This window comes from Myotis daubentonii, chromosome 8, assembly GCF_963259705.1.
Source record: "Myotis daubentonii chromosome 8, mMyoDau2.1, whole genome shotgun sequence".
NCBI classification, from domain to species: Eukaryota; Metazoa; Chordata; class Mammalia; order Chiroptera; family Vespertilionidae; genus Myotis; species Myotis daubentonii.
In genome coordinates, this window is record NC_081847.1 from 66,923,843 (window position 1) to 66,951,838 (window position 27,996).

General features: G+C 48.1%; 1 protein-coding gene and 1 pseudogene across 1 annotated transcript; one reads left to right on the forward strand and one right to left on the reverse strand.

Annotated features, from left to right (window-relative positions):
• Positions 1-470: 470 nt before the first annotated feature.
• PODXL2 (podocalyxin like 2) lies at positions 471-27,967 on the forward strand. Its single transcript, XM_059706771.1, has 8 exons — positions 471-637; positions 4,483-4,761; positions 15,522-16,306; positions 17,056-17,130; positions 23,092-23,248; positions 24,090-24,151; positions 26,681-26,860; positions 27,528-27,967. Exons 1-8 carry the CDS (start codon positions 568-570, stop codon positions 27,738-27,740), a joined length of 1,821 nt encoding a protein of 606 aa, XP_059562754.1. The 5' UTR covers positions 471-567; the 3' UTR covers positions 27,741-27,967.
• Positions 8,997-9,094, reverse strand: LOC132240327 (U6 spliceosomal RNA; annotated as a pseudogene).
• Positions 27,968-27,996: the final 29 nt, after the last annotated feature.

Sequence of the window (27,996 nt, forward strand, 5' to 3'; positions counted from 1 at the left end):
AGAAGCCATTCCTAACCCCACTCCTCTTGGAGCTGCAGTGCAACCTCGTGATGTACAATTGGCAACACTCCACGGTGACAGCGTTGGTGGTCACTCCCAGTCCTCTGAGCAATCTCATTTGGTGCCGGCGATCACTGCCTGCCTCCTGGGTGCGCAGGTACTGTTTCCAGGGGATGGGTGACTGGGTGGCTCTGGCGTTCACCTCCATCACGGGGGCTGGACAGGCGACCTGGGGTCCAGTGCGAGGTGTGAGGCCCCGAATTCCAGGCCTCACGGTCGCGGTTCCGCCTCCTCCAGGCCTCGGCAGCGCTGATTGGTTGATCCGCATAGCGGAGGCGGCGGAGGGGGCCACCCGCGCCCCCTCCTCATCTCCGCGGAGGCGCGCCCGCGGCACGCGACGGGGCGGGGCCGAGGGTGAGTGACGGCCGCCCGGTCCAATGGGGCGCGCGCGCGCCGCAGCCGCCACCACCGCAGCCGCCGCCACCACCGCAGCCGCCGCCGGAGCTCGGCCCCTGACGCAGGCCGAGGCGCCGCGCCGCTGCTGCTGCGGGCGGCGACGGCTGCACCATGGGCCGGCTGCTGCGGGCTGCCCCGCTGCCGCCGTGGCTGCGGCCGCTCCTCCTGCTGCTGGCCGGGGGTGAGTGCGCGCCGGCGGCGGGCGGGCGGCGGCGGGGCCGGGCGGGCGGGCGGCGGGCCGCGGTGCTGGACAGCTCCCGGCCGCCAACAAAGGACCGGCGCGGGGCGGGAGCGCGGTCTGGCCGGGCTGTGGCGCCGTCCTTCCGCCACACGCGCTCGCGGGGAGCGGGGGGCGTGGGGCGACCGCGTGTGCCTGCGGTGTGTGTGGTTCCACGCGAGCGCCACACCCACACATGCACATCAACGAGTGAGCCCGAGAGTCGCGGCGCCTGAGCACGCTCCCTGCGGCGCCGGACGAGGGGCGCTCGGGGCCGGCCCCGGGGCGGGGAGGAGGACGACCGGGCCCGCCGGCCTCTGCGACAGCCTCCCGGGAACGGGAGACAGCATTTGAAGGTCCCCTGGGGCCGCGACAGCGAGCGGGGTGGGAGTGTCTGCGGCCGCGAGGGGGGCTGCAGCGCGCCTCTCCAGACCGCTGCTGCGGCAGCGGGGGCGTGTTTACGTGCGGGTGGCGCTGGGCCGGAGGAGGGTGTGTCGTCGTGCATGCGGCTCCCAGGCTGTGCCGGGCAACTTACTTTATTCCGAGCCGACAAAGAAGAGGCGCGGCGGCCCCAGCAGGTCCCGGCGTGTGACAGTGGCAGTGCTGGATAGCTCCCGCGCAGCGGACAGCAGGGGTGTGAGAGCCCCTCTGAGATGGCTCCCATTCAGTTAATCAAGGGCACTGGGATGTAGTGGGCGATGGAAGGGTCGGGGTGGGGGCAGCTGTGCAGTGGATGTGCCTGTGAGCAAGAGGCAGTCTGAGAACAGCCGAGTGGCAGACTGGGGGTTTAGGTGTGTGCTGGGGGAGGGGGGGCACGAAATATGTGACAGCCTATGAGACAGGCCACCAACACAGAATGGGGGTAGGAGTAGGGAGAAGGGCTGTCTGCAAGAGTAGGTCATATCAGGACGTGGCTAAACAGCCTCTCCACGTGGCTGACAGATCGAGGGGGAGAGATGGCATGAGCATATATTAAGGTCTGATGGGTAACTGGTGTTGGTGGAGAAGAGCACTGGGCTGAGTGTGTGCTTGGATGTGGATGTGGATATGCGCTCCTGGATCAGATAGCCTGGAGTGACTCCATTTCCCACGACACACAGGGGTGTGGCGTGCTTACATGCAGCCGCGTGCATGGGACACTGGCTAGGAAGCACTTCCCTTACAGTTAACCCACCAAGGCCGGCACGTTGTGTGATGTGTGTGAGTGGAGGAGAGACTAGTGAAGGGTCTCTTCCTGAGGGGAGGAGCAGCCTTTGCTTGCTGGTGGCAATGAGATGTGCCGTTACCATGGGCCATAGTGACAGAATCCCAAGAAAACCGCCTGGGAGGGGAGAGGGGCCGTCCTGAGCATGTCTCAGGAAGGCCGGTTCAGCAGGGGTCAGTAGGGATGGGTTAGGACCTAAGTGGTGCGCACAGAAAAAATGTCCACAAGTGTTTCAGACACACACACACACACACACACACACACACACACACACACACACACTTACCTCCATCCTTGCAAATCTTAAGTCCTCTTTGAAGAAGGTGAGATTCAACAAATAAGTTAAAATTGATGAGTTCACTAGTTCTTTTTGTGACAGCCACAGCAGAACTGGCCATGCCCAACTGTAACTGCGGGGACCCTTACATGGCTAGCCGTGGATTACGGTGGGCAACTTTTCTCCCTTCTATTCTTTCCCCTTCTCCTCCCTCCCATACACATTCCTCATGACACACATATTATCTCCATGTATGGGTTACACGTGTGAGTCTAACAGTATGTCTCTTTCTTACACACCTTTGTGTAGAAACCCTACAAAACCCTGTAGCGTTGTTTTTCTGACAGAGACACACACGAGTGTAAGTATGTATGTGGCAGGGGGACAGTGCTAGACAGTTTCTGCTGTAGCTGACACTCGTGGGTGTGAGGGCTGTGTAACAGATACTGCCGGGCAGCTCCCGGACTGGTGTCTGGCAAGGGCTTAGGGGAATCTGGACTGCAGAGCTGCTGATTAAGAGGATGGAGCTGATGGTGAAAATCAGAAAAGGATGTCTGCATCAGGAGCAGATTGCAGGGGAGATCAGACATGGGATTACTAGGCCTTGTGTTTTGTTTTGTTTTCACTCATTTGCCTGTTTTTTGGAGTGTGTTTGGGTCAGATTTTCATTATTTGAGGCTGATCCTCTCAGTGGTTCTCAACCTTCCTAATGCCGCGACCTTTTAATACAGTTCCTCATGTTGTGGTGGCCCCCAACCATAAAATTATTTTCGTTGCTACTTCATAACTGTAATTTTGCTACTGTTATGAATCGTAATGTAAATATCTGATATGCAGGATGTATTTTCAGGGGTCGTGACCCACAGGTTGAGAACCGCTACGGCATGCCCCTTCTTTCTCTCTCCCTTCCTCTATTGGCAGTGATGAAGTAACAGAAAATTTTAGGTGTTAGAGAAAAAAAATTACAAAGAGTGTAATCCTGAAATTTTAAATCAGGCGGGGTCTCAATTAAGGCCAATTAGTTAAGTGTGAAAGTACTTACACAGAGAATGGATAAGTCTCAGCGACTATTTTGATGGGCAAGTTTGAAAATAAGTAACCTTAATTACCTAAATAATTACTCATTGCCAAAGCCGTTGAAAACATCAAGGTCTATTAAAAAAATAATTACAGGGAAAAATAACTTCAAGAACATGGAACTGTTTATTGGAGAAAGAATGAAAAACTAGATTCTTTTTTTTACACACAGCTTTCAGTAAGGTTATCAAAATATCTGTTAATTCCTGCCAGGTTGCTGGGAAAGGAAGACAAGGATGGGGAAGGGAGAAGAACAGAGAAAGATGGTGGCTTCTCTGCTTGACTGGTAAAGGAGTGGGGCTCAGAGAACGGAGGACTCACCTGTCATAGAAGTGGTAGGGAATAGACCAGTGACTTCCTCAGACCATAGTCCTCTGCACAGAGAGCTTCACTGACTGAAAAGGATATTATCCCCAGAGATGGGAAACCAACAGGACCGCTGGTCAGACTTTCCTCAGGAGGATAGACACAGTTTTCTCAAGATCCAAGCTGTGCTGGAGCCTGCCCAAGGCCCAGGGGCAGTGACTTCCCTGCCACCACACCACAGTTCAGCTCTGAGAGAGGCAGTCCTTGGATTTTGAAGAGGCAAGGTGTGTTTGATCCTCCAGTTATTTTGTAAAAGGTAAAATTCCAAGAATTCTTGCTTGGCTGGCATGGCTCAGTGGTTGAGGGTCGACCTATGAACCAGGAGGTCAGGGCTCAATCCCCCGTGGGGGACATGTAGGAGGCAGCAGCTCAATGATTCTCTTTCATCATTGATGTTTCTATCTCTCTCTCCCTCTCCCTTCCTCTCTGAAATCAATAAAAAAATATTTTTAAAAATTCCAAGAATTTTAAAAATCAGTTTGCACTTTTCTAAAAAAGCTGAAGTGCCCGGCCAGTGTTGCTCAGTGGTTGAGCGTCGATCTATGAACCAGGTGGTCAGTTTGATTACCTGTCAGGGCACATGCCCGGGTTGCGGCCTCAATCCCCAGTAGGGGGCGTGCAGGAGGCAGTTGATCAATGATTCTCATCATTGATGTTTCTATCTCCCTCCCTCTCCCTTCCTCTCTGAAATCAGTAAATATGTTTAAAAAAATTTTTTTAATGAGAATGGCATCATCAGAATCCCCACGCAGTCCCTGGGTCTTAGGACTGTCCCCCAAAGCCTCACCCCGCCTTCAGGTTCTTTGTTGTGGAGACATGTCTTAACCCCACAGCAGCCTGTCCTCTCTGGCCTCTCATAACCATCGGGCTTTTGTGTTTGTGCAGGGGTGTCCCTGGGCACGTGTGCAGCCGGGTCTGATGAACCTGGCCCAGAGGGCCTCACCTCCACCTCCCTGCTGGACCTCCTGTTGCCCACTGGCCTGGAGCCGCTAGACTCAGAGGAGCCCAGTGAGGCCATGGGACTGGGAGCTGGCCTGGGAGCCCCTGGGTCAGGCTTCCCCAGCGAAGAGAGTGAAGAGTCCCGCATTCTGCAGCCACCACAGTACTTCTGGGAAGAGGAGGAGGAGCTGAATGACTCTAGTCTGGACCTGGGACCCACTGCAGGTAGCTCTTCTTAACAGTGTGTGCTGATTGCAGCTGGGTAGGAGCCACTCTTGGCAAAATGCCAAAGGACCATTTCCTTGCTCAAATCATATCCCTTCTCTCTCTCTACCAGCTTTCTCTGTGCATCAGAGCCAAGTCTCTGGGATTCTGAACATCTTATAGGCTCAGGAGGCCCTTTTCTCTTTAATATTCACTGCTATTTAGTGAGCCTGTATTCTGTGCTCATAATATTATCCCCAGTTTACACATGAGAAAACTGAAGCTTAGAAAAGTTAAAAGCATGCTTAAGGTCATGCAGCTCTTCAGATTGTCAAGTCATGATTCAAGCTGAGGTCTTTCCAAGGTCTCGGATTGTTTGTTTTTCTGTACTGTGCTGTATTGTCTCTGTTGAAGGTTCCCAGAAGTCCACACATGCCATGTCCTGCCTTAAGTCTCTCTGGCCCCATCAAGATGTTCTAATTGTCTTGCCCTCAGTCATGGACCAGAGCTGGTTTTCTGGACTTACAGAGCATGACCAATAGAAATGTGGGACCTGGGCTCAGTAGGAATGCATGTACCACGGCTGATTACAGATGCAACAGAGCTTCCATGCTTCTAGCTGCAGCAGCTGTGCACGTGTCCTTGGCCAGCAGGAGCCCATTTTAAATGCCAGACTGTCAAATCTGTGTGTGTGTGCATGAGTGCATGCACATGGGGGTTACAGAATTTAGCTCTAATTACAAAAACAATATATGAAAATTGTAGAAAATATGAAAATACAGAAACAGTACAAATATAAAATCCTGATAGGACCTCACAACTAAAAGATAATTACTATTAAGAGTTTGGAGTGCATCCTTCTAGTCACTTTTATGTACAAAAATGGAATCATAGTGGACATAATATCTTCACTTAAAATATTTCAGAAATGGCCCTGACCGGTTTGGCTCAGTGGATAGAGCGTCAGCCTGCGGACTCAAGGGTCCCGGGTTCGATTCCAGTCAAGGGCATGTACCTTGGTTGCAGGCACATCCCCAGTGGGGGGTGTGCAGGAGGCAGCTGATCGATGTTTCTCTCTCATCAATGTTTCTAACTCTCTATCCCTCTCCCTTCCTGTCTGTAAAAAATCAATAAAATATATTTTTAAAAAAATATTTCAGAAATGAATTTCTGCATCATTAATATTCTTTTATAACCTGATTCTTAATAACTACATAGTATTTCATCATGGGGCTCATCATATGTATGAAACCAGTTCTCTATTGTTGAATATTTAGGTTGTTTTTAGTTTTTATGCTGCTATAAATAGCCTCATATGTTTTTGTACTTTTCTGATTATTTGTTTAGATAAATTTCTAAAACAAAATTTCTGGGTCTAAAGGTGTGTCAGTCAGCATCCCAATCAGAAACCTAAGACAGAATCAAACTAAGGTAATCCAAGGAGGGTTTACTTATAGAGCAGTGAATTTACAAAGGTATAGGTAGGGAACAGGTGACCACAGAGGAATCCAAGGCTATAGAGCCATCAGTGCCCAATACCCAAAGGGAAAAAAGCAGGGAATGATGAAATGAACCTTCAAGGGACAGACAGTGGTAGGGGAAGGTGGCCAGACAGGGAAGGTACCAGGGGAATAAGTACTCGACTTCCCTCCTCCTATCTCCTGCCCATAATTCTCCTTTCTCTTCTGCCCAAGAGTCAGGTCAGGAAACAAAGCATGGCCTGTTGATGTAATCCACTAGGTCAGTCTTCCTGGGTGAAGGCAGGGTAGAAAGGGTGGAGACTGGATCTGTCTGACACAAAGGATACGAATCTTTCCACAGCTTTTGTTAAATATTTCCAAATCACCTTCTAGAAAGATGGTTCCAATTTGCATACCCACCAGACATAATGAATGCCAGTTTTTTTAATCCTTCCCTCTACTGAATTTTGTCATTTAGAACTCTTTGTCAATTTGATAGGCAAAATTATAATGGTCTTTGATTACTTGTAAATTCTAACTTATATGTGTATATGTTCACACACACACATATTATAGGTATGCATATTCTATGTATTCTCTATATATGATATATACATATTCTGTCCATTTATAGTTCTCCTATTTAATTTGAAGCATAGTGTAATTAAGAGAACAGGCGTTAGAGTTAGGCAGATTCCACAGTTCCAGCACTGCCATTGAACAGCTATATGATTTTTGGGAGGTAACAACCTAAGTCTGTTTTATCATCTGGAAATGGGGATAATACTCATATCATAGGGTTGTAAGATTTAAATGCAATAATACATTTAAAGTGCTTACTACAGTGCTTGGCATATTATAAGTCTTCTGTAAATATTAACTATTATTATTATTACTTTTTCATTTTTTTCTACTGAGGCTTTGTTTATCACTGTACACATCTATATATATAAAAGCCTAACATACCGAACGACCAGTCGACCGGTTGCCATGATGCGCACTGAACACCAGGGGGCAGACACTCAATGCAGGAACTGCCCCCTGGTGGTCAGTGCACTCCCACAGCCAACCTCCCATGGCCGGCCAACCTCCTGTGGCCGGCCAACCTCCAGTGGCCAGCCAGACTCCCAACCCCCCATTGGCCCTGATTGCCAGCCAGGCTGAGGGACCCCACACGTGCACAAGTTTGTGCACCAGGCCTCTAGTTTTCATAAAAAGGATACTAATCATTTCTCTGACATATATAGAAAACATTTTTCTGGTTTGTCAATTACCTTTACTATAGTAATTTTTGATATATCTACATTTAATTTTTATAAGCTTCAAATAATCTTTCTTTTCTCATTTAATTTTTAAAAACATGTTTTCATTGATTTTGAGAGGGAGAGAGAGATAGAAATATCAATCAGCTGCCTCCTGCACACTCCTCACCAGGCATCAAGATTGCAACCCAGACATGTGTTGGGACTGGAATCGAACCAGTGACCTCTTGATGCATAGGTCGACACTCAACCACTGAGTCACACCTGCCAGGCAATAGTCTTTCTTTTGAAATGTTTTTATGTGTTTTTCTTTGCTTTATGTTTAGAAAAGCATTTCCCTCCCTGAAATATATGCACCTTTATTTCTTATATATTTTGGGGGCCTGATTTTTTAATATTCTAACTGTAATTTATTTTTGCATGTGGCATGAGCTAGAGATCTCATTCATTTTTCCCATGTATATAACCTATTGCTGCAGCAGTATTCATTAATAAGTCTATCCTCTCATCACTGAAGAGAAATTCCACTTTTACCTGGTACCAGACAATTATATGTACTTGGTCTTTCTTTGGGCTTTTTCTTTTGTTCAAACTATTGCGATACCAGTCTAAGACAAGCAGTCATTCAGAGAGGCTGGTTGAGAAAGCAGTAGTTGTGCACTTAGACCTTCCTCAGGATCACAGTGCAAGGTCCTGATTTTGATGAACTCCGATTTGCTTCACACCCCTCCTTGCTTTGTTGCCCCCTTTCATCTCTCTCTCTCTCTCTCTCTCTCTCTCTCTCTCTCTCTCTCTCTCTCTCTCTCTCTCTCTCTCTCTCCCTCTCTCTCCCCCTCTCTCCACCCCCCCCACATTCGCTTCTCTAGGTGTCATTATAATAAAAATGCCTGTCATTCATTGAACACAAGCCATGTAATGGGCACTTTACATACATTCTGCTCATGCCAGGTCCACAACGTACCAGCTCCACAACACAGGTCTGTTTTCTTTTTAAAAAAATATATTTTATTGACTTCTTACAGAGAGGAAGGGAGAGGGTAGAGAGTTAGAAACATCGATGAGAGAGAAATATCAATCAGCTGCCTCCTGCACACCCCCTACTGGGGATGTGCCCGCAACCAAGGTACATGCCCCTGACCTGAATCGAACCTGGGACCCTTGAGTCCGCAGGCCGACGCTCCATCCACTGAGCCAAACAGGTCAGGGCATAGGTCTGTTTTCTTATCTCTGCTGTACATACCTGAAGAACTGTGAGGTGGGGACACAAGTGCCCTCCCAGGGCCATGGGCAAGAGGTATAGAACAGGTGGAGGAGGAGAGGCGTTTTGTCCAGGCTCCCTCATTGCTCATCTTTTGATTAGTCTGCTTGCCCACAGTGAGAGCTTTGCCCAAGGGCACATAGTTGTGTACAGCAGAGCTGAGTCTAGAATCAGTTTTTCCTGGGCAGTGGTACCTGTGGACCTGGGTTCTTGCCACAGGAGCACATGGATGGGATGTGTTAGTTAGGAAACCAGTACATTTTTTTAATTGGAAAAAAATATATAGAATGCTTCACAAATTTGTGTGTCATCTTTGCACAGGAGCCATGCTAATTGTCTCTGTATCTTTCCAATTTTAGTATATGTGCTGCCACGGTGAGCCTGTACCAGTACATGTTATTATTACCTGTATTATTGTACATCTCATTCTAGTTTGTTATGCCTAGAACTAGAGCTGGTGCCTTCCTTCCCCTTCTGTAGCAGTGATCCTGGGGGTGGGGCAGGGGTCCAATGGCAAAAACAGCTGGTGGAGTTTCTGCTTGACTGATGATGAGTGGGTTCCTTTTCTAATCTTGGCTTCAGTCTCTTTATCTGTGAGACTATGCGAATGATAGATTGAAGTCTTTTGTAGATTTAAAATATTATGATTCTCTGACATTTCAATTGAAAAAATTAGTCTCAACAAAGTAGGGAAAAAGATATGTAATGTAAATTTGCCACTTTACCATCAAGCCAACATAAAGCCAGATCAACTAACTCATGCAGAATGGATTAAGGATATTTTGCCTGGCCAGTGTCACTCAGTGGTTGAGCATCAACCCATGAACCAGAAGGTCTCAGTTCGATTCACCATCAGGACACATGCCCCGATTTCTGGCTCCATCACCAGTAGTGGGTGTGCTAGAGGCAGCCAATCAATGATTCTCATCACTGATGTTTCTCTCTCTCTCTCTCCCTCTCCCTTCCTCTCTAAAATAAATAAAAATATATATTTTCAAAAAAAAGAATATTTACCCAGGTTACTTATTTATCTCAAGACTTAGGTGTCCCTATTGTCACCCTCCACTTCTTTCATTTTCTAAACTCCTTAATAAAATTCTCTGCAAACAGTTTTAATTTCCCCACAACAAGCTGATTGGTGTTCTACAAGAAGAGATAACTCTTTGGGCTTGGCAAGTTTTAGAAAGCCTACTCAAACAGGCACACAGGTGTTTCCTGGCTCAGTAACTGCAGGTGGGGTCCTGGGGTTGAACCTGAGTCAGAGCCTGCCTTGCTCTACCATGCTTCCCCTTCAGGCTTCATTCTTAGGCAGGCTGTTCCTGTGTGGTGGCTTCAAGAGCCCCTAGTACCTGCAATTTCATTCTTCTTTTATGTAACAGCCCCAGCAGAAGCAAAATTTGCCTTTCCATCACTTAAGGAAAAATAACAGAGGGGAAGCTCAATAGTTTGGTTGGAGTCATGAGCCCATCTCCCACCAGTCCTAAGGCCATGGGGACAGAGGTCTCTCACTGGCTCATAGTGGGTCTTGGGGCCCTCTACTTCTGGACTTAGAAGAGGGGAGAATTGGAGTGCCATTAATCAAAAGAGGGGGGTGGAATGATGGTTGGGCATAAACCACATTGCATTTGAGGAAAGAACATTCATAAAGTATTTATATTTTATAAAGTATTTTCACATACGTTTTTTTACCTCACTGCAACCAGATGAAATTTGTAAAAGCAGGCATGGTTAGTATCACTGTTTTATAGATAAGGAAACTGGCTTAGAGAGGTGTAAAAGTGGCACTAAATTACACAGGTAATAAGTGGCAGAGCTGAATCTCAAATCTGAGAGAGATTTCTACTTCAAGAGCTGCTATTCCTTCTCTATATGAAATCATTCATGAGGCTACTTTAAATTACTGTTGCCTATAATGAATTTTATAGAAAGCAGATCATCAAAGCAGTTGTCTGCTGGGACCTAGACATTCATTCTATACAATGAATCCTTGTTGAGATTATGTCTGCTATAGAATGATTTAGCCTTCTAAGTCACTTCCCATACATCAAGCATGTTTACTAAGAGGAGGACCAGCTGACAGAAGCACTTCACCTAGGCAGCAAAAATAAATAAATAAATAAATAAATAAATAAATAAATAAATAAATAAGTAAGTAAATAAATAAATAAATAAAATCTGTATTTTTGTTTTATGCTAGTAATGAGTATCATTATATGAAAGTTAGAAAAGGTAAACAAGTTAAAAGGAGAAAATAAAAGCCACCTATAACCCCATCACTCAGAGTTAACAAATGTAAACATGTGTATCTTTCTGAACTTTTCCCATATGGGAAATACATAAAATATACTTTTACAAAAAATTGTTATTATAGTGTACAGACCTTGCTGTTTCAGTTACCAACATCTTTCCAAGCCAGCGGACTCAGCTTTCCAAGGCTGATCTCAAGAGTGATGGGCTTCCATTTCTCAGTCTACCCCCTGCTGTGTGAGACTGGTTGGTTCCAGTCTTTGTTGTGTGAATGTGCCATGATGGAAATTTTTTTTTTATGGGAAGTCTTAAAACCAAATTGTTATGAACATCCTTAATTGTTTCCTTAGGACCGTGGTTGGCAAACTGCGGCTCACGAGCCACATGAGGCTCTTTGGCCCCTTGAGTGTGGCTCTTCCACAAAATACCACGTGTGGGCGCGCATGTACAGTGCAATTGAAACTTCGTGGCCCATGCACAGAAGTCGGCATTTTGTGGAAGAGCCACACTCAAGGGGCCAAAGAGCCGCATGTGGCTCATGAGCCGCAGTTTGCCGAGCCGGAGTTTGCTGACACTGCCTTAGGGTGCACTTCTAGAAGTGAAATTGTGGGTTCAGATGTGTGTTTTTAAAACTTTTCATTCATTCAAAAATGTAGACTGATTTCTGTTCAAGTCAGCACTGATTAAAAAAGGGCATGCATATATATATTTTGTATGTTGGTAGGCCAAAAAAATTTATCATCTTGTTTAGTTTACGCTTCTTTCATGACTATTGTGGTTGAGGTAGTTTTTAATTATACTGAAAGCGTCTTCCTTTGTATCTTTGTTTTATACAAATCTATTTTGAGTTTTGTGAGTATTTTTATATTAGTGTTCGGTTAACTGGCTTGAGTGTTGCACTCGGGACAATTTTCAGTGATTCAACATTAATCTAAAGGGATATTTAAAGTGATTTTCAAGGCCACTGGCCCTGATGCCTATTTTAATTCCATGTCTTAAACAGAGGAATCAGTTCATTAATATTTAAGCAGATACAAAAGGTCATCCATGAAATATGGTTTTCTTGGATGGAAGAAATAAAGTCCAGTGTGGCCTTGATACGCTGGGGAACAAGACCTCGAAACTGTGATGAGCCCTAGCCAGTGTGGCTTCGTTGGTTGGGAGTTTTCCTGTGGACAGAGAGGTTGTAGGTTCCATTCCTGGTCAGAGCACTTGCCTGGATTTCATGTTTGATCCCGGTGGAGGTGCATACAGTGCGTTCGGTGTGTCCGGGAGGCAACCGATGGATGGGTGTTTCTTCTTCCCTCGCTCTCTAAAATAAATGAAAGCATGTCCTGGACTAAAAAAAACAAAAACAAAAAAACAAACAAACAAAAAACCTGATGAAATAAATATAAGAGAGAGAAAATGCAACATGATTGATTTAGAGAACAAAAGCCAGTACCATAGTGAGATTCAAAGGGAAAAAGAAAAGAATCCAAGTTGTCAAGAGACCTGGAGCTTCATCATAGTGACCCCTAGAGGCCTCTGAACCACTGATCACATCGCTGGGGAGAATGCGGCTTAAGTGCTGTGATGAATGATGTTACTCTGTCAAGAACCTTATTTTACATTGTGCATCAGTTAGCCTCTAGTTCAGCGGTTCTCAACCTGTGGGTCGCGACCCCTCTGGCAGTCGAACGACCCTTTCACAGGGGTCGCCTAAGACCATCCTGCATATCCGATATTTACATTACGATTCGTAACAGTAGCAACATTACAGTTATGAAGTGGCAACGAAAATAATTTTATGGTTGGGTCACAACATGAGGAACTGTATTTAAAGGGCCAGAAGGTTGAGAACCACTGCTCTAGTTAGTGGATCTTGTTTAGTTTCAACAAAATTCATTCAGCATATATTAGTTTTGTAACTACTCTGTTGATTTTGTATAACGACTGTTAAAACGGTGGCGAACCCAGAGTTTTCACAAGAGAAGAAAAATATTAATAGGAAGGGTTGCAAATAAGGAATGATTATTGATGGTTGTTTAGCCCCAGGGAAAGAAGGCTAAATTAGGGCAACTAAGACATATGTATGTGTGTGTTTTTCCTGAGGGAGTTACTTCCTAGGTGATCCTCACTTAGTAGATAAGACAGAAATGGGCTTAAGGTTTAAGGAAATTAGGGTGAGAGGAAAAAAAGCCAACAACAGCAGTTCCTCTCTAAGGAGGCCAAGATGTGTTTTTGAAGAGGATTGTAAACCCACCTTTTCTAGACTTCCTAGGCACCTGCCAGAGGGCTGAGGCAATCAGATAGCCTCCTAGATCCCTCCTAATGTTAGACCCCAAGAACCCTGGTAGTCCCATTATAATAACAGGTTGACCACAGATAATATCTACTGGGAGCTGATTTGTGTGGAAAGCTTAGAGGAGTGCAAGACATATAGTGAGACTTTTAGAGATTGCCTTGGGGAGAAAAAAGTACCTTCCATGGGACAGGTGTTTTTGCATTCATTATGTCATTTCATCTTAGCCTCCTGTCGCAGAGGCTGGGTGTGCAGAGGCTAGAGGCCAGTCACCCAGAATTCCAATCCCTGCCTGCAAAACTCTGAAGCTTGACCTTGGCTCTCACATTTCACCCAATCTGGTGATTCAAGCACAGCTTTAAAGAGATTGGCTGTGACCAGAGGGGCAGATGAATTGCTCTTCTCAGCATCTGAAGAGAAGTCTTAGGGCTGCAAAGCCAGTCTTAGGGCTGCAAAGCCAGTCTTTCAAGACACCTCCTACCTCCTGGTCGGAGGTGTCTTGAAAGACTGGCTTTGACTACATATGAGCCTGAGTTTTACAGCTTTACAATGTGCCAAATTTAGCTTCAAAGCTTAGAGAAAGTATCCTCTACTCTCCAAGCTCTTGTTTCCTCATCTGTAAGAGGAGGGCAATGGGCCCTTGGTTCTTGTAGGGCCCCTATCTGATGCCCTGTATCTGGGATGGAGAGCCTGATTTTCCCCAGGACTTACAGAAGATGTAGTTTCCAATGATGGCCACCAGAAGGACTGCAGCTTCACAGCGCTGGCCTGTCACCGAAGGAAGGAAGTTCACAGCCCATCACTGCACGAGGAGACTAGAGGACTCGGAGTGGCCCACCTTACCTGGAGAGGAGACCCATTCCCCCCTCTCTCCTCCTCACCCCTGTTGCTGCCCTCCTCTCCTCTCCCTTTCTTTTCTCGCCGTATCTCTGGCTCTCTCCTTTTCCTCATCCACCTCACTTCTTTTTTTCTCTTCTTCAATTGCCAATTTACTCCTTTATTCCCCTCCAAAATGACAGCCAAGGCCTCTGCTCCTTACTCAGTGTTGCAAGTCCCTGGAAGCCTGGTCTCCCTGCCTTGGACACCTGAGTGGGACAAGCATTCTTCCCTGTCCACCAGGCTTGTTCTCTGTCATGGCAACTGTGTTCCTTTCTCCTGGAGTGTTCTGAGCTCTTAGTCCAGGATGACCTGCTCTCTTCTCTTCTGGTGGTTCCAGCACATTCACTAACCAGTTAAAATGATATATATCTCTATCTATCTCTGTCTCTGTCTCTGTCTCTGTCTCTATCTCTATCTCTCCCTTCCTTCCTCCTTCCTTCCCTTCCTCTCTCTCCCCTCTCCCTCTTCTAAAATTTTCAATTTACAGAAAACTTACAAGAATAATTCCTATATACCTTTCACTTAGGTTCCCCTATTGTTAACATTGCTTTATTCTGTATATGTAGACATATAAACATAGAATTTTTCTAAACAATTTGACAGTAAGTTGCAGACATGATATTCCTTTACCCATAAATACTTCAGTGTATATATTTTTTCAATACTTACCTGAAGACATGTTCTTTGATTTTTAGAGAGAGAAATATTGATGTGAGAGAGAAACATCGATTAGTGTCCTTCCATATGTGTTCCACTGGGAATAACCTTCAACCTAGGTTTGTGCCCTGACTGGATTTTCCCCAGGACTTACAGAAGATGTAGAGGCCCTTGGCCTCTCGCTAGCTCTCCTTGCATCTTTTTCATCTCCTAGTCAAGGCCTGGGTTATAGAATAAGAGCACAGTTTAGGAACAATGGTCATAATCTGTGGGTCTCATCTGTTCCTGTGATCAGAGGGTCCTTACACCTCATACAGGGAACCTTTTCTAATGGGGTGTTCTTGGTGAAATCCCAAGATGAGGAAAAACAAGCAAATTATAAAAACAATAGAGAAGATATCCATCAAACTGTTAATAAGGGCTATATCTCTGAGGGGTATAATCATATAAACTTTCTACTTTATACATTTCTATATTCATGGAATTTGTGTGTCAGATTTATGTCATTTTTATTATCATGAAGGAAATGAGGGCCAGCCTGGCCTGTTTCCCCTGCAGTCTGCCCCTTCCCCTTCCCCAGGTATATTTCCCAGTCTTTTCTGATATAACCAATAGTGTGACCTCCCACTGTCCTCCTGAGGGTCTCATGTTCTTTTATATCATCTGCTCAGCAAATACTGAACAAATCAATGAATAATAAAACCAGTGAATGAATTTTCCATCTCTGTCCTTAGATTATGGTTTCCCAGACTTGACTGAGAAGGCAGGTCCTATAGAAGACAGCAGCCAGGGCCAAGAGGCATCGAGCCTCCCCCCTCCCTTGCCTAAGATGAACCTGGTAGAGCCACCTTGGCATATGGCTCCTGGAGAGGAGGAAGAGGAAGAGGACGAGGAGAAAGAGGAGGAGAAGGAGGATATAGAGAAAGAAGAAGAGGAGGAGGAGAAGGAAGAACTGCTGCCTGTGAACAGAGCCCAAGAAGAAGCCCAAACTCAGGTCCACGACTTTTCTCCCACCAGCAGCAGCCAGACTCCTCTGGCCCCCAAACACAAGCATGAAGATTCTGGGGACCAGGCCTCCTCAGGTGTGGAGGTAGGGAGCAGCATGGAGCCAAGACTGTCACCACCCTCAGTCACCCCAAGTACAGTGACCCTAGGGGGTCAGGACTTCACCAACCAGGAGGCAGGGGACACAACACTGCCAGCTGCAGGGCGTGAGGTAGATTTTGAGGCTCCACAGGAGGCAACTGAGGAGGCTACCGTGGGAATAACTGTGTTGGCTGGCAAGCAAGGGGAGGTGCTGTCCTTGGCCTCATTCCCTCAAGCAGAAGCCCCAAGTGGGGCTGAGACCCCAGATGAAGACCCCCTTTACCCTGGAGCCTCAGCCACTGTCCCCCTGGCCTCCCAAGACATGGAACTGACACCGTCCTCCGCTACCTTGGGACAAGAAGACCTCAGCCAGCAGCCCCAGGAAAGGCAGGCTGCCGAAGCTCAATCCAGAATCCCCTGGGATTCTACGCAGGTAACGTGGAGGCACAGGCAGGCCACTGGCTACTCCGGGGCTGCACTGCGGTGGGAGGTCTGCCAGGCTGAGCATGGAGGGCCTTGAACCAGGCAGAGTCTCAGCAGAACTGCTGGGGGTGCACACCTCTTGGTTCAGCAGTGGGTGTCCGCACCACACTTAGGTGCAAAGTGGAAGCTTTGGAAGAGCCTGCTGCCTTGGCCTGGTTTTTACTTGTGCAGGCGCTGCTGCTGCTGCTCTTGGCTTCCACACTGCTTATGACAGTGGCGAGCTTGTGCTTGACCTGCATTCTCTCCAGCCATTTCCATACCCACCATCACATGCACAGTCACCCTGTGCTCCTCCCCTCATCATCCCTGCCCTGCATGCACGCCCTCCAACACCAGAAGGAAAGGAAAGGGGTCCTGAGTTTTTTGCCTATGCATCTGGCCTACAGAGCATTAAAAACAAAGTTTGTTCCTAGCTGGGGCAAGCTCTCTGTAGTCTGGCCCCTTGGGCACAGATTCCTCTTCCTTTGTGTCACTCCTGGCCACCTCCTCTCACTTGCTCCCTGAAGACATACGGGTTTGTGAACTTGGCTTGGATCCTGGGCATGTCACCCTGCAGAGGCTGTCAGCTCCCACCTAGCTATCACAGACCTATACCTGGCCTTCACCTCCCAGCTTCTCAGAGTTTCTACCCAGGCTCTCTCTGGATGCCTTTCCTTATACCTTTGTAACTGTTGCTCTTCTTTCTGTTTCGTTGTACAGGTGGTCTGCAAAGACTGGAGCAATCTGGCTGGGAAAAATTACATCATTCTGAACATGACAGAGAACATAGACTGTGTGAGTGCTGAGCTAGGCTGAGGACCACAGGCTGAGATTGGAGGCAGGCGGGCAGAGTGGAGGCAATGGGCAGGCACTGGGGAATGGGCAGTGGATGGGGTAGAAGGCTTAGCTCTTAAGTCAGAGGGGGGCTAGCTTCACCCAGGGGATGAACCAACATCCAAGAAAACAGTGCTTTCATGTTTTCAAATTTCTAAGGGCTCTTTTGTTCTTGCCCCCTCCGATTTTAATTTAAAGGAATAGTTTTGCTCATGCATGCAATATCTTATCTCTCTGAGGATATGGAAATCATTTTTTAAAATCTTTTCTTCCTGTATAGGTTGCTTTCCTGATTTCTTTGTTCAGTCTCAGTTTTCCACATGCATACTCTCTTCAAATGCCTGGCGGTGTTTGCCACCAGGACACTGGCTGGAAGCTTTGGGCGTGGTGATGGAGTTTCTTAACTGGCTTCTCAGGAGGGTGGTCTGACCGGGTCATTTCTTTTGAAAATTTCTAATCCCAACATCATTAGTCCTTCCTCCTAGGTGATTAGATCCTTTGAAAAGGGGACTTCTTTTCTACTGGGAGTATAAGGGGCTGGTTGCCAGTGTTCTGGGAACCAGGGTGGGGAGAAGGCCGGGCGTCTCAGTATTAGAAACATATGTGCATGCATATATTTTACTCCCTTGTTTACAATGTGAGCCCCCTTTCATAGTTGTGCCTGGTGTCTCCTGAGCCCTCTCTCCTTGGTTTGTAGATGACTGTCTTCTCCCAGTGTCCTCACATGGTGCTTCCCCTGTTCATATCTGTGTCCTCATCTTCTCCTCTTGTAAGAACACTAGTCATTGGATTAGGGCCCTCCCTAATGACCTCATTTGAACTTAGTTACCTCTTTAAAGGACCTGTCTCCAAATACAGCCACATTAGGACATACTGGAAGTTAGGACTTCAACATATGAATTTGAGGGTGACACTGCTAGTCCTTAGCAATACTCTTGCATTTTTTCCCCTTTACAATATAGTCTGGAAACCACTTTATGACCATTATAGAGATCATTCTTTTTAAAAAATATTTTTTTAAATTATATTTTTATTGATTTCAGAGAGGAAGGGAGAGGGAGAGAGAGATAGAAATATCAATGATGAGAATCATTGATTGGTTACCTTCTGCACGCCCCCTACTGGGGATCGAGCCCACAACCTGGGCATGTGTTCTTCACTGGAATCGAACTCGGGACCTTTCTGTCCACAGGCCGAGGCTCTATCCACTGAGCCAAACCAGCTAGGGCAAAGTCTTTATTATTGAGAGTATTACAGATGTTTCCCCCTTTTTTTCCCCTTGCCCCCCACTTCCTGGTTCCTGCCCCACTATCTGTGTCCATGGGCAATGCATATATGCATATAAGTTCTTTGATTAAACTCTTCCAGCTTCTCCTTCTCCTTTCCCTCTGAGATTCGCCAGTCTGTTCCATGATTTCAAGCCTCTGGTCCAATTTTATTGTGTTCATTAGATTCCACATATAAGTGAGATCATGTGACATTTGTATTCCTCTGTCTGGTTTATTTCACTTAGCAAAATCATCTCTAGGTTTCTCCATGCTATCTCAAAGAGTAGTAGATCCTTCTTTTTTACAGCTGCATAGTATTTCATTGTGTAAATGTACCACATCTTTTTTTATCCATTCATCTAATGATAGGCACTTCGGCTGTTTCCAGATCTTAGCTATTGTAAATAGCATTGCTATGAACATAGGGGTGCATATGTTCTTCCTGATTTTTTTTTAAAATATATTTTATTGAATTTTTACAGAGAGAAAGGGAGAGGGATAGAGAGTTAGAAACATTGATGAGAGAGAAACATTGATCAGCTGCCTCCTGCACGCCCCCTACTGAGGATGTGCTGCAACTAAGGTACATGCCCTTGACCAGAATCGAACCCGGGACCCTTCAGTCCGCAGGCCGACGCTCTATCCACTGAGCCAAACCGGTTAGGGCGCATATGTTCTTCCTGATTGGTGTTTTGGGATTCTTAGGAATATATTCTAAGTGGGATCACTGGGTCAAATGGCAGTTCCATTTTTAATTTTTTGAGGAGACTCCACACTTGTTTTCCATAGTGGCTGCTCCAGTCTGCATTTCCACCAGCAGTGGACTAGGGTTGCTTTTTAAAAAAATATATTTTATTGATTTTTTACAGAGAGGAAGGGAGAGAGACAGAGAGTCAGAAACATCGATGAGAGAGAAACATCGATCAACTGCCTCCTGCACATCTCCCACTGGGGATGTGCCTGCAACCCAGGCACATGCCCCCGACCAGAATCAAACCCGGGACCATTTAGTCTGCAGGCTGACGCTCTACCCACTGAGCCAAACTGGTTTCGGCTAGGGTTGCTTTTTATCCACATCCTCGCCAGCACTTATTGTTTATAGAGACCATTCTTAATCATTTTTTACAACTGAATAATAACTCCATTATGTTTGTATACAACATAATTCATCAAATTTCCTTTGTATGGGCAATATTCTGCAATTACTTCCAATGTTGCAGTGAATAATGTGTGTGTATGTGTGTATTTTTTGCGTGGTTGGAATGTATATTCAGAGTAAATTCTTAGAAATGAGATTCCATATGCATTTTGTTAGATATTGCCAAATTCCCATTTCTTTCTCATTCTTCTTAGAGGTTTAGGGCCTTATTTTCCCATCTACCTTGTCTTTTATTATTTTTTTAATAAATTTTTTTTTTTTAATTTCAGAGAAGAAGGGAGAGGGAGAGAGAGATAGAAACATCAATGATGAAAGAGAATCATTGATTGGCTGGCTGCCTCCTGCACGCCCCCTACTGGGGATCAAGCCTGCAACCCAGGCATGTGTCCTTCGCTGGAATCAAACCCGGGACCTTTCAGTCTGCAGGCTGACACTCTATCCACTGAGCCAAATCGGCCAGGGCTATAATGTCTTTTAATACACTTTGTTTTCCATGTCTTTAAAATCTCTCTGATGCATTCTGGGTGATTTTCTAGCTCTAGCTTTCAAATTAGTAGCTCTCCTCAGTTGTATCTAATCTTCTGTTTGACCTACCCATTGAGTCATTAATATAGATAACTATTTTATATTTTTAGAATTTCTATTTGATTCCAAGTCTCTTTCTTTTTTAAATTTTGTTCTTTTCTTTCATTATGGTTTCTATTCCTTTACTTCTTTAATTATTTTAAACATACTTATTTTATTATTTCTTTTATATTTAGTGACACCACATCTTGACCTGTCAGTTCTCCTGTTTGTTGCATTTATACCTTATTCCCTCATATGGATCATAATTTATTGTGATCTCATCTTAAACCCCAGGCTGTGAAAGAACTTCTACAGAGTGACTTCAGGGAACCTTCAGGAGTTCTAATAGTTTTAGAATAATTTTAAATTTATTTCTTGGCTTAAATTTCTATACCACAAAAGACTACAAGTTGAGACTCCACTCCCAGGTGAAGTGCAAGCCTGGGTTTTTAAGTGATTTTATGTAACATTATTTCTCCTATCCATGGACACAGGCATACCCTTTATAGCTCCTCCAGGTGAGTGGAAAATTTTTTGAGTCCCCATTTTACTGAAAGGGCTGCTCTTTGAGGCTCTGTCCTGGTACTCTGCTCTAGTTCCCACCCTGCCTGGGCCAGGAGCACATTTCCTGTCTCCATGTGAGCATTGAAAGTCAGGTCTCCAACTGCTGGATCCAATATCTGGGCCCTAGAATTACTGTGGATTTAGTGTCAGCTTACTCTCCTGGCTTCAAGTTCCGTTTGTTTTTGCCTCCTTTGAGCTTGAAGTTGGGCGTGCTTTTAGAACATCTTCATTGTTTTGTTGTATTTTGTCCAGTATGTCTATGTGTTTGTAGCAAGGTGGTAGAGCAGAGCTTTCATCAGTTCTGTCTGTCATCTTGCCAAAAGTCAAAATGTTCTGATGAATAATGAGATGTCCCTTCCTGTTTGTCGGAAGAACCATACCAGTGGAGCTGGAGCCCCTACAGTGGGAGAAACTGTGTGATTTGTGAGGGTCATCTGCCCAGGAGTTAGCAGAGAAGACAGTTTATACCTCTGAGTGTACTGCACTTAAGCAAAGTTCTAATGACTTACAACATACGTCCAGAAAAGCACACAAATCTTAAGTATACAGCTTGATGGATCGCCTGGCTGGAGCCCACAGACTCACATTATCACTCCTGGGAGAGTCTGATGACTGTATATAGAATCATACCATTGATTATGGTATGAACTAAGTGTCGGTGGCCTGGGAGAAAAGCCCTGGCTTTGGAATCTAAATCATCTGGGTTCAAATCCTGGTTCTGCCATTTGTCAGTTCCATGACCTTTAGCAAAATACTGCATCTCTCTGAGCTTCAGTTGCCCCATCTGAAAATGTGGGCTTTGGTCCTAACAGCCTGGGCTTACGATGATGATCCAGCCAGGCAGACAGCTGGACCCGAGGAAATGTGGGGCATGCACACATGGGGGAGGCACTACCTGTGACAGGAGGGTGGGTTGTTTTTTTTTGCAAGCAGTAGGGCTGCTTGAACACAGTGCATTCTGTGTACCTGCTCAGGCAGGTGTGAGCTTGCACCTCTTCCCTACACACACACACACACACACACACACACACACACACACACACACGAAGATGTTAAGAACCATTTCAGGAACTGGGACTTTCTAGCTGCATTTGGCTATCTCCAGGTACCAATCTTCTTCCAAATTCAAAACTGAGTTGGATTTCTGTTAGGCCAGTGAGTGCCAAAGCTTGAGCCTGAACCTGGCACTTGCCATCCTAGTGGCCTTCAGGTTGACATGACGTCCAGGGAAGGCTCATTAGTTTGGGCTCTAACAGAAAGAGACTAGGAGTGTCAGCGGCCCCAGAGGGGTGGCCTGGTGAGATGCCTGTGCCTTACGGCAGCCCTGGCTTGTAGCTTCACAGAAGGGCACTCAAGAGAGAGCTGAGCAGCTGACAGGGGTGTCTCTGGCAGGGAATTTTGGACTCCAGAAGTTGACTTCCCAGGTACAGGAGGGAGAGGAGCTAGGGCTTAGGGATGCGGGGAGTGGGTAGCAGTCACAGGGCCAAAGGAGGGTCTCATCCCACATGGGGCTAGGCAGGGACAATGGCAGGCTGGGAGCCAGAGGCAGGGCCCTGGTCTCCAGCCCCAGCCTGAGCTCCTGCCACTCACTGAATACCTGCTCAGTGCCAGGAATATATATATACTCCCCCCCCCCCCGCCCCAAGACAATCTGAACAGTACAAGAGAGTGTCAGATGAGAAAGAAGTCTCCTTACATCCCTCCTCTTGCTCCCAGCCCTGCTTTTTTGGGGGTGGGGGATTACCATTTTAACCATCTCTGCTTAGTTCTTCTGGCCACCACCACCAGCATTAGAGTACTCAGACATCTTTCTTGATTCCCCAACTTTATGCTGTATCTCTACAATGACAGAAGAGAGATGAGCACAGTTAGACTGCTTCCCACCTCACCTCCTGATCTTTGGTGGCTGTATGGTTGAAAATATCTTATTGGTTTTTTTTATCCCTGCACCCCAAAATATTCATTCCTTACACTATACATTTGAACACGGACGCACCATGAGCAGTCTTCCATACTCCTTCGCGTGCTACACACTCACTTCCTGGACTTGTCATCATATGTGGGCCTATCTGTACCGCCAGCTTAACTGCGGGGGTATCCCTGGATAGGCCCCACACCCTCCTCATGGCGCAAAGCCAAGGTGGGAAGGAGCACCTAGATGCCTGTAGGCAACAAACCCACAGTCCTCTAGATGGCAAAGCTCACAGCCTTTCCAGTGGTCCAGATCAGCCCCCTCTCAAATAGCCAGATGGCCTTTCCCAGCGTTTGGCTGATGGGCGGAGGTTGGAGTGGGGCTGGGTCTCAGGCGGGGGTATTTAGAGCTGTCTCCCGCACTGAGCATAGGCTCTCTTTCTGCCCCTGTAGGAGGTGTTTCGGCAGCACTGGGGACTGCAGTTCCTGGCTCTGGTGGAGGAGGTGCTACCCCGGCACGGTAGCGGCCACCACGGGGACTGGCACATCTCCCTGAGCAAGCCCAGTGAGAAGGAGCAGCACCTTCTAATGACCTTGGTGGGCGAGCAGGGTGAGCGGGGGGGAGGGGCACCCACAAGAGGGGGGGCGTTGGTATGTTTGGGGAGAGGGTCCAAGAAGGCAGTGGGGGGCAGGCCAAACCAGCACAGGTTTCCCAAGGCCACGAGAGCTCCCCCGCAGAGCTGTGAGAAAGTGCAGCCAGGGCTTTTGGACGTGGGGTGGGCTTTTAGGATAGCAGGATGAGGTGCTGCTTGAGCCCCTAGTTTAGGATCCAGGAGTACCAACAACAAGCTTGAAGGCAGGAGGAGGAGGAAGGTGGGAACACTGGGAATAGGAGGGGGAAGAGTGTAGTTTCAGTGCAGGTGCCAGACAGCGGCACTGTATACTTTGTGGCGGGCTGAGAAGGAATGTGTTCAGAATGCAGACTTAAGGAGCTGTGGAAGTGACCGCCTGGTATCACACCTGTTACTTAGTAGGCACTCACTGAATCTTCTTCTTCTTTTTTTTTTTTAAATACGTTTTATTGATTTTTTACAGAGAGGAAGGGAGAGGGATAGAGAGCCAGAAACATCGATGAGAGAGAAACATCGATCAGCTGCCTCCTGCACGCCCCCTACTGGGGATATGCCCGCAACCAAGGTACATGCCCTTGACCGGAATCGAACCTGGGACCTTTCGACGCTCTATCCTTTGAGCCAAACCGGTTCTGGCTGAATCTTCTTAATGAGTCAATCAGTGGGCAGCAAGCAGAGGAGAGAGTGGTTGTGTATATACCAGGGAGCCAGGGAGTGAGGCTCTAGAACTCAGGCCAGAGGTTGTCCAAGGGGACCAGGAGTCCAAAGGGGGAGCGCCCCAGTGGCCAAGGCTGGGCTGATGATGCTGTCTCCCCCCAGGGGTGATGCCCACTCAAGATGTCCTTTCTATGCTGGGTGATATCCGCAGGAGTCTGGTGGAGGTAAGAGGGCGGGGACGAGTTCCCGTCCTGTTCCTTAAAGCTCTGGCAGCCGGGCTACCATCCCTGAGCGCAGAAGGGTGGCCTGCACCATGTGGTGCAAGGAGCAAAACACAAACTCTTACTCTGTAGTTCTTCCTTTCAGGTCTCCTAAGACACCGCCCCCATGAGAGAGACAGAGTATATGAGCACTTAGCTATCAACTGCACTGTGCATGGGACAGCCAGGGACTGCCAGCTGGGAGTTTTCTGGGTAGATAGTGGGAGAAACACTACGATTATGTCTGGCCAAGGGACTGTTCAGAAGCCTGATGGGTGGGAGCACGTGCTGTGGCTCTAGAACCGCAGGAGAAAGCACACGAGGCCTGGGCATTTCTTCGGAGACCGTGAGAGTCTGCAGTGCTTGGCCAGCTGGGGGCCAGCTGGGGGTGAGGGGCGGGGCTCAGGACACAGCAGACAGGCCTGTCTTCTTGAGATTCACCCCTGACCCAGCCTCTGGCCCGTCCTGGAGACTGTGGCTGAGGAGACAGGCTGGCCACCTGTGCATGGTGGAGCAGAGCCATGGCTGATAGGAGGGGCAGGTCCCCATTGTTCCTCCTGTTCCTCATTCACTTCCCTTCCCAGGGACAGTCACCATCTCTAACAAAACCCCTTCCACTCACTGTGAAATCCAGTAATCTGTCATCAGTCCTCCTTTTTTTTTTTTTAAAAAAAAAATTTTTTTATTGATTTCAGAGAGGAAGGGAGAGGGAGAGAGAGATAGAAACATCAAGGATGAGAATCATAGACACATCAATAATGAGAGAATCACTGATCGGCTGCCTCCTGCACACCCCCTACTGGGGATTGAGCCCGCAACCCAACCTGAGCATGTACGCTTCACTGGAATTGAACCTGGGACCCTTCAGTCCACAGGCTGACACTCTGTCCACTGAGCCAAACTAGCTAGGGCCAGTCTTCCTTCATATTGAGGGCTGTGTAATATTTGACAGCAAAGATGAACTGTGCATGACTGTGGTTCTGTCTCTTCAGTACACTCAGGGCGAAGAGGTGGATTCTGTGGGGTTTCTGGGTTTTTGTTGTTTGTTGTTGTTGTTTTTTTTTTATCAGCAAAGCATATTGAATCATTACTGAGTGCCAGACGGTGCTCGGTTTCCTGACCACAGCCCCAGGGCTTGTGAGCACAAATAAGGCACCCTACTGAGTACCCTCGGTGCTCGGTGCTCCATTTAAGGTTAGAGCGGGAGCCCAGGGAAGGTGGTGACTCACCTGAGATTGCACAGCTAGTAGTAGTAGAAGAGCCAGGCTTTGGACTAGGCCTGAATCACTCAAGACGCTGATCTTCCACCACAATGCAGTGTCTATACTAAGGGCTGTTCTGGTTGTGAAAGTCGTGGTTTGTGAACCCTGAGAACTGGTGGGGAACAGGCTGCCCTTGATCTTTTTTTATAGACTCTCCTGACTCTTTTCCCAGTCCCTGGGTGTTCTGGCTTTACTGGACACTTCATGCTGACTGACATGGCCAAAGGCATGCCGGGCATTTGGAAGTATATCAGTGGGCAAATTTAGCAAGTTCTAGCAAGAAATATGGACCCTTAATAATTTCAGTCAATAGAGGAAGGTAGTGGAAATATATAGGCGATTCACAGAAATCAAAGGAGAGCTGAATAACTGGCATTTGAAAGGGGAGTGCAAGGCAAAAAGGGGGCTCCCAGCTCTGCGTTGGGAGCCAGGAAAGAGCACCTATCTTTTGAGGAGGGAACCTCACCTTTGCTCCCTTTCTGCCTGGCTGCTGATTTGTGGAGAGAACATCTGCTGGGCCAGGTCAGGGCACAGCAGCCTCTGGACCAGAGAAAGCAGGCCCACCTAAGACAACCTGCAGTGTGGGAGTAGGGTTGGGCAGCTAGATACCATTGGTGACCACTCCAGTGGGAAAGGGGAGGGAGCTGGGAGGCTGGGGTGGCCCCTGTGGGCTGTCCCAGTATCCCCTGCACTGTCTCTGGCCCATAATGACCAGGATAATACCAGAATACCCAGGGGCCTAATTCAATGGTGTCGTGTGGTGGAGGATGTGTGGCAAGGGGATCACAGCTGCCCTTGTCTGTTTTCTTCCTTTTTAAACTGGTGGGACAGGTGTGGAGACTCAATCTAGTTTGGATCATGACTGGCAGCATGAGCGTGGGCAGCCTCAGTCAGGGGCGGGGAGTGGGGGGTAGGGTCACACCTGATGGATTTTGAGCCACACTTCTTTCCCACAGGGTCAGGGTCAGGCAGTACCATGCTGGGGGTGTGGGGGGAGCATGCAATAGAAATGTAGGGTAGAGAGGCTTGGAGCTGCCCCCAGGGGAACAGGGTGGACATAGGGCAGAGAGAGTCCCTCATGAACACTGATCAGGCCCCTCAGGGAGCTTCAGGAGCCAGGAGTGTGCCAGCTTCTCAAAGCCTGTCCCTGTTCCTAAGCCCCAGCCCTACGGGGGTGGGAGCCATGGCACCCAGGGCCTCAGCTGAGGAGCCTGGCCCCTCCCACCCCCAGATTGGCATCCAGAACTACTCCACAACCAGCAGCTGCCAGGCCCGGGCCAGCCAGGTGCGCAGTGACTACGGGACGCTCTTTGTGGTGCTGGTGGTCATCGGTGCCATCTGCGTGATCATCATCGTGCTGGGCCTGCTCTACAATTGCTGGCAGCGCCGGCTGCCCAAGCTCAAACATGTGGTGAGTGTGGGGGCAGGTGGGGCAGAGGTCGTGGGCTGGGGGCAGTGCTGGTGGAGATGGGAGTGCCCCGCAAGCTGTCATCTGCAGACTCTGTCATCTCAGGTGGGCTGGCAGTAATGGCCTGGGTTGGGGTACTGCAGGTGAGGCCACTCGTCCAGAGCCTGCATCTCAGTGGACCTTCTGTGCAGGGCACCAGCCCCACCTGCAGGAGCCCTCCATGGCACCAGCCCCTCCTGGGGCAGGGTGGCCCTGCAGGCCTGAGCTCATTTGGATGTCTCCCTAGAAGCCCTGGGTCAGCAGAGCACAGGGGTCCAGGAAAGACTCCTCACAAAGGAGAGGGCAGGGCAAGACGCCCTTTCCCAGGAGTCCCTTGGAGTCTATCAGGAGGCTGTTGAGAGGGATCAGCTGGTGTTAGTCAAAGGATCAGAAGAATTATTTTAAGAAAGGATTTGGGCTGTGGGAACAGAGCAGAAGAGAGCAGGAGGGAAGTGGCATCTGCGGAAGGTCCCTGGGGTTCCCTGTGTCGGGTCTTACAGACTAGGGAAGGAGCAATGAAGTGACTTGTTCAAGGTCACAGGTCAGGTCAACGGGGCACGTTGTGCAGCTGGTGGGTTGGGCTGGGGCCCGGGCCGAGGCCCTCGCCCAGCAGCCTGGTCCCTGCCCGCAGTCGCATGGCGAGGAGCTGCGCTTCGTAGAGAACGGCTGCCACGACAACCCCACGCTGGACGTGGCCAGCGACAGCCAGTCGGAGATGCAGGAGAAGCAGCCCAGCCTGAACGGCGGCGGGGCCGTCAACGGCCCGGGGGGCTGGAGCGCGCTCATGGGGGGCAAGCGGGACCCCGAGGACTCGGACGTGTTTGAGGAGGACACGCACCTGTGAGACGGACGCCGGCGCAGGGCCGGGACAAGCAAGGCGGACCCAGGGCGCAGTCACGCCCCTTCCTTCCCCTGCCTCGGCACCCTCCGCAGCCCGGTTCCCGGTGCCGGCTCCTCCCACTCTCCACCCGAAACGATAATGGCACAGCCTTCCCCACCCCAACCCACGTCCCGAGGGGCGGGTCCCGGGACCCCCATTAAAACTTCCCGGAGCTCACGCCGGGCCCAACCCGTCCGCCTGCCTGACTTGATTTTTGCTG

What these genes read in the sequence shown, in the direction of transcription:
- PODXL2 (XM_059706771.1), top strand. Translation starts at nt 568, where the DNA reads ATGGGCCGGCTGCTGCGGGCTGCCCCGCTGCCGCCGTGGCTGCGGCCG. An exon ending in GACCTTGGTGGGCGAGCAGG is followed by an intron (nt 23,249 to 24,089) that starts GTGAGCGGGGGG and finishes GTCTCCCCCCAG; the next exon opens with GGGTGATGCCCACTCAAGAT. An exon ending in TGCCCAAGCTCAAACATGTG is followed by an intron (nt 26,861 to 27,527) that starts GTGAGTGTGGGG and finishes CCCTGCCCGCAG; the next exon opens with TCGCATGGCGAGGAGCTGCG.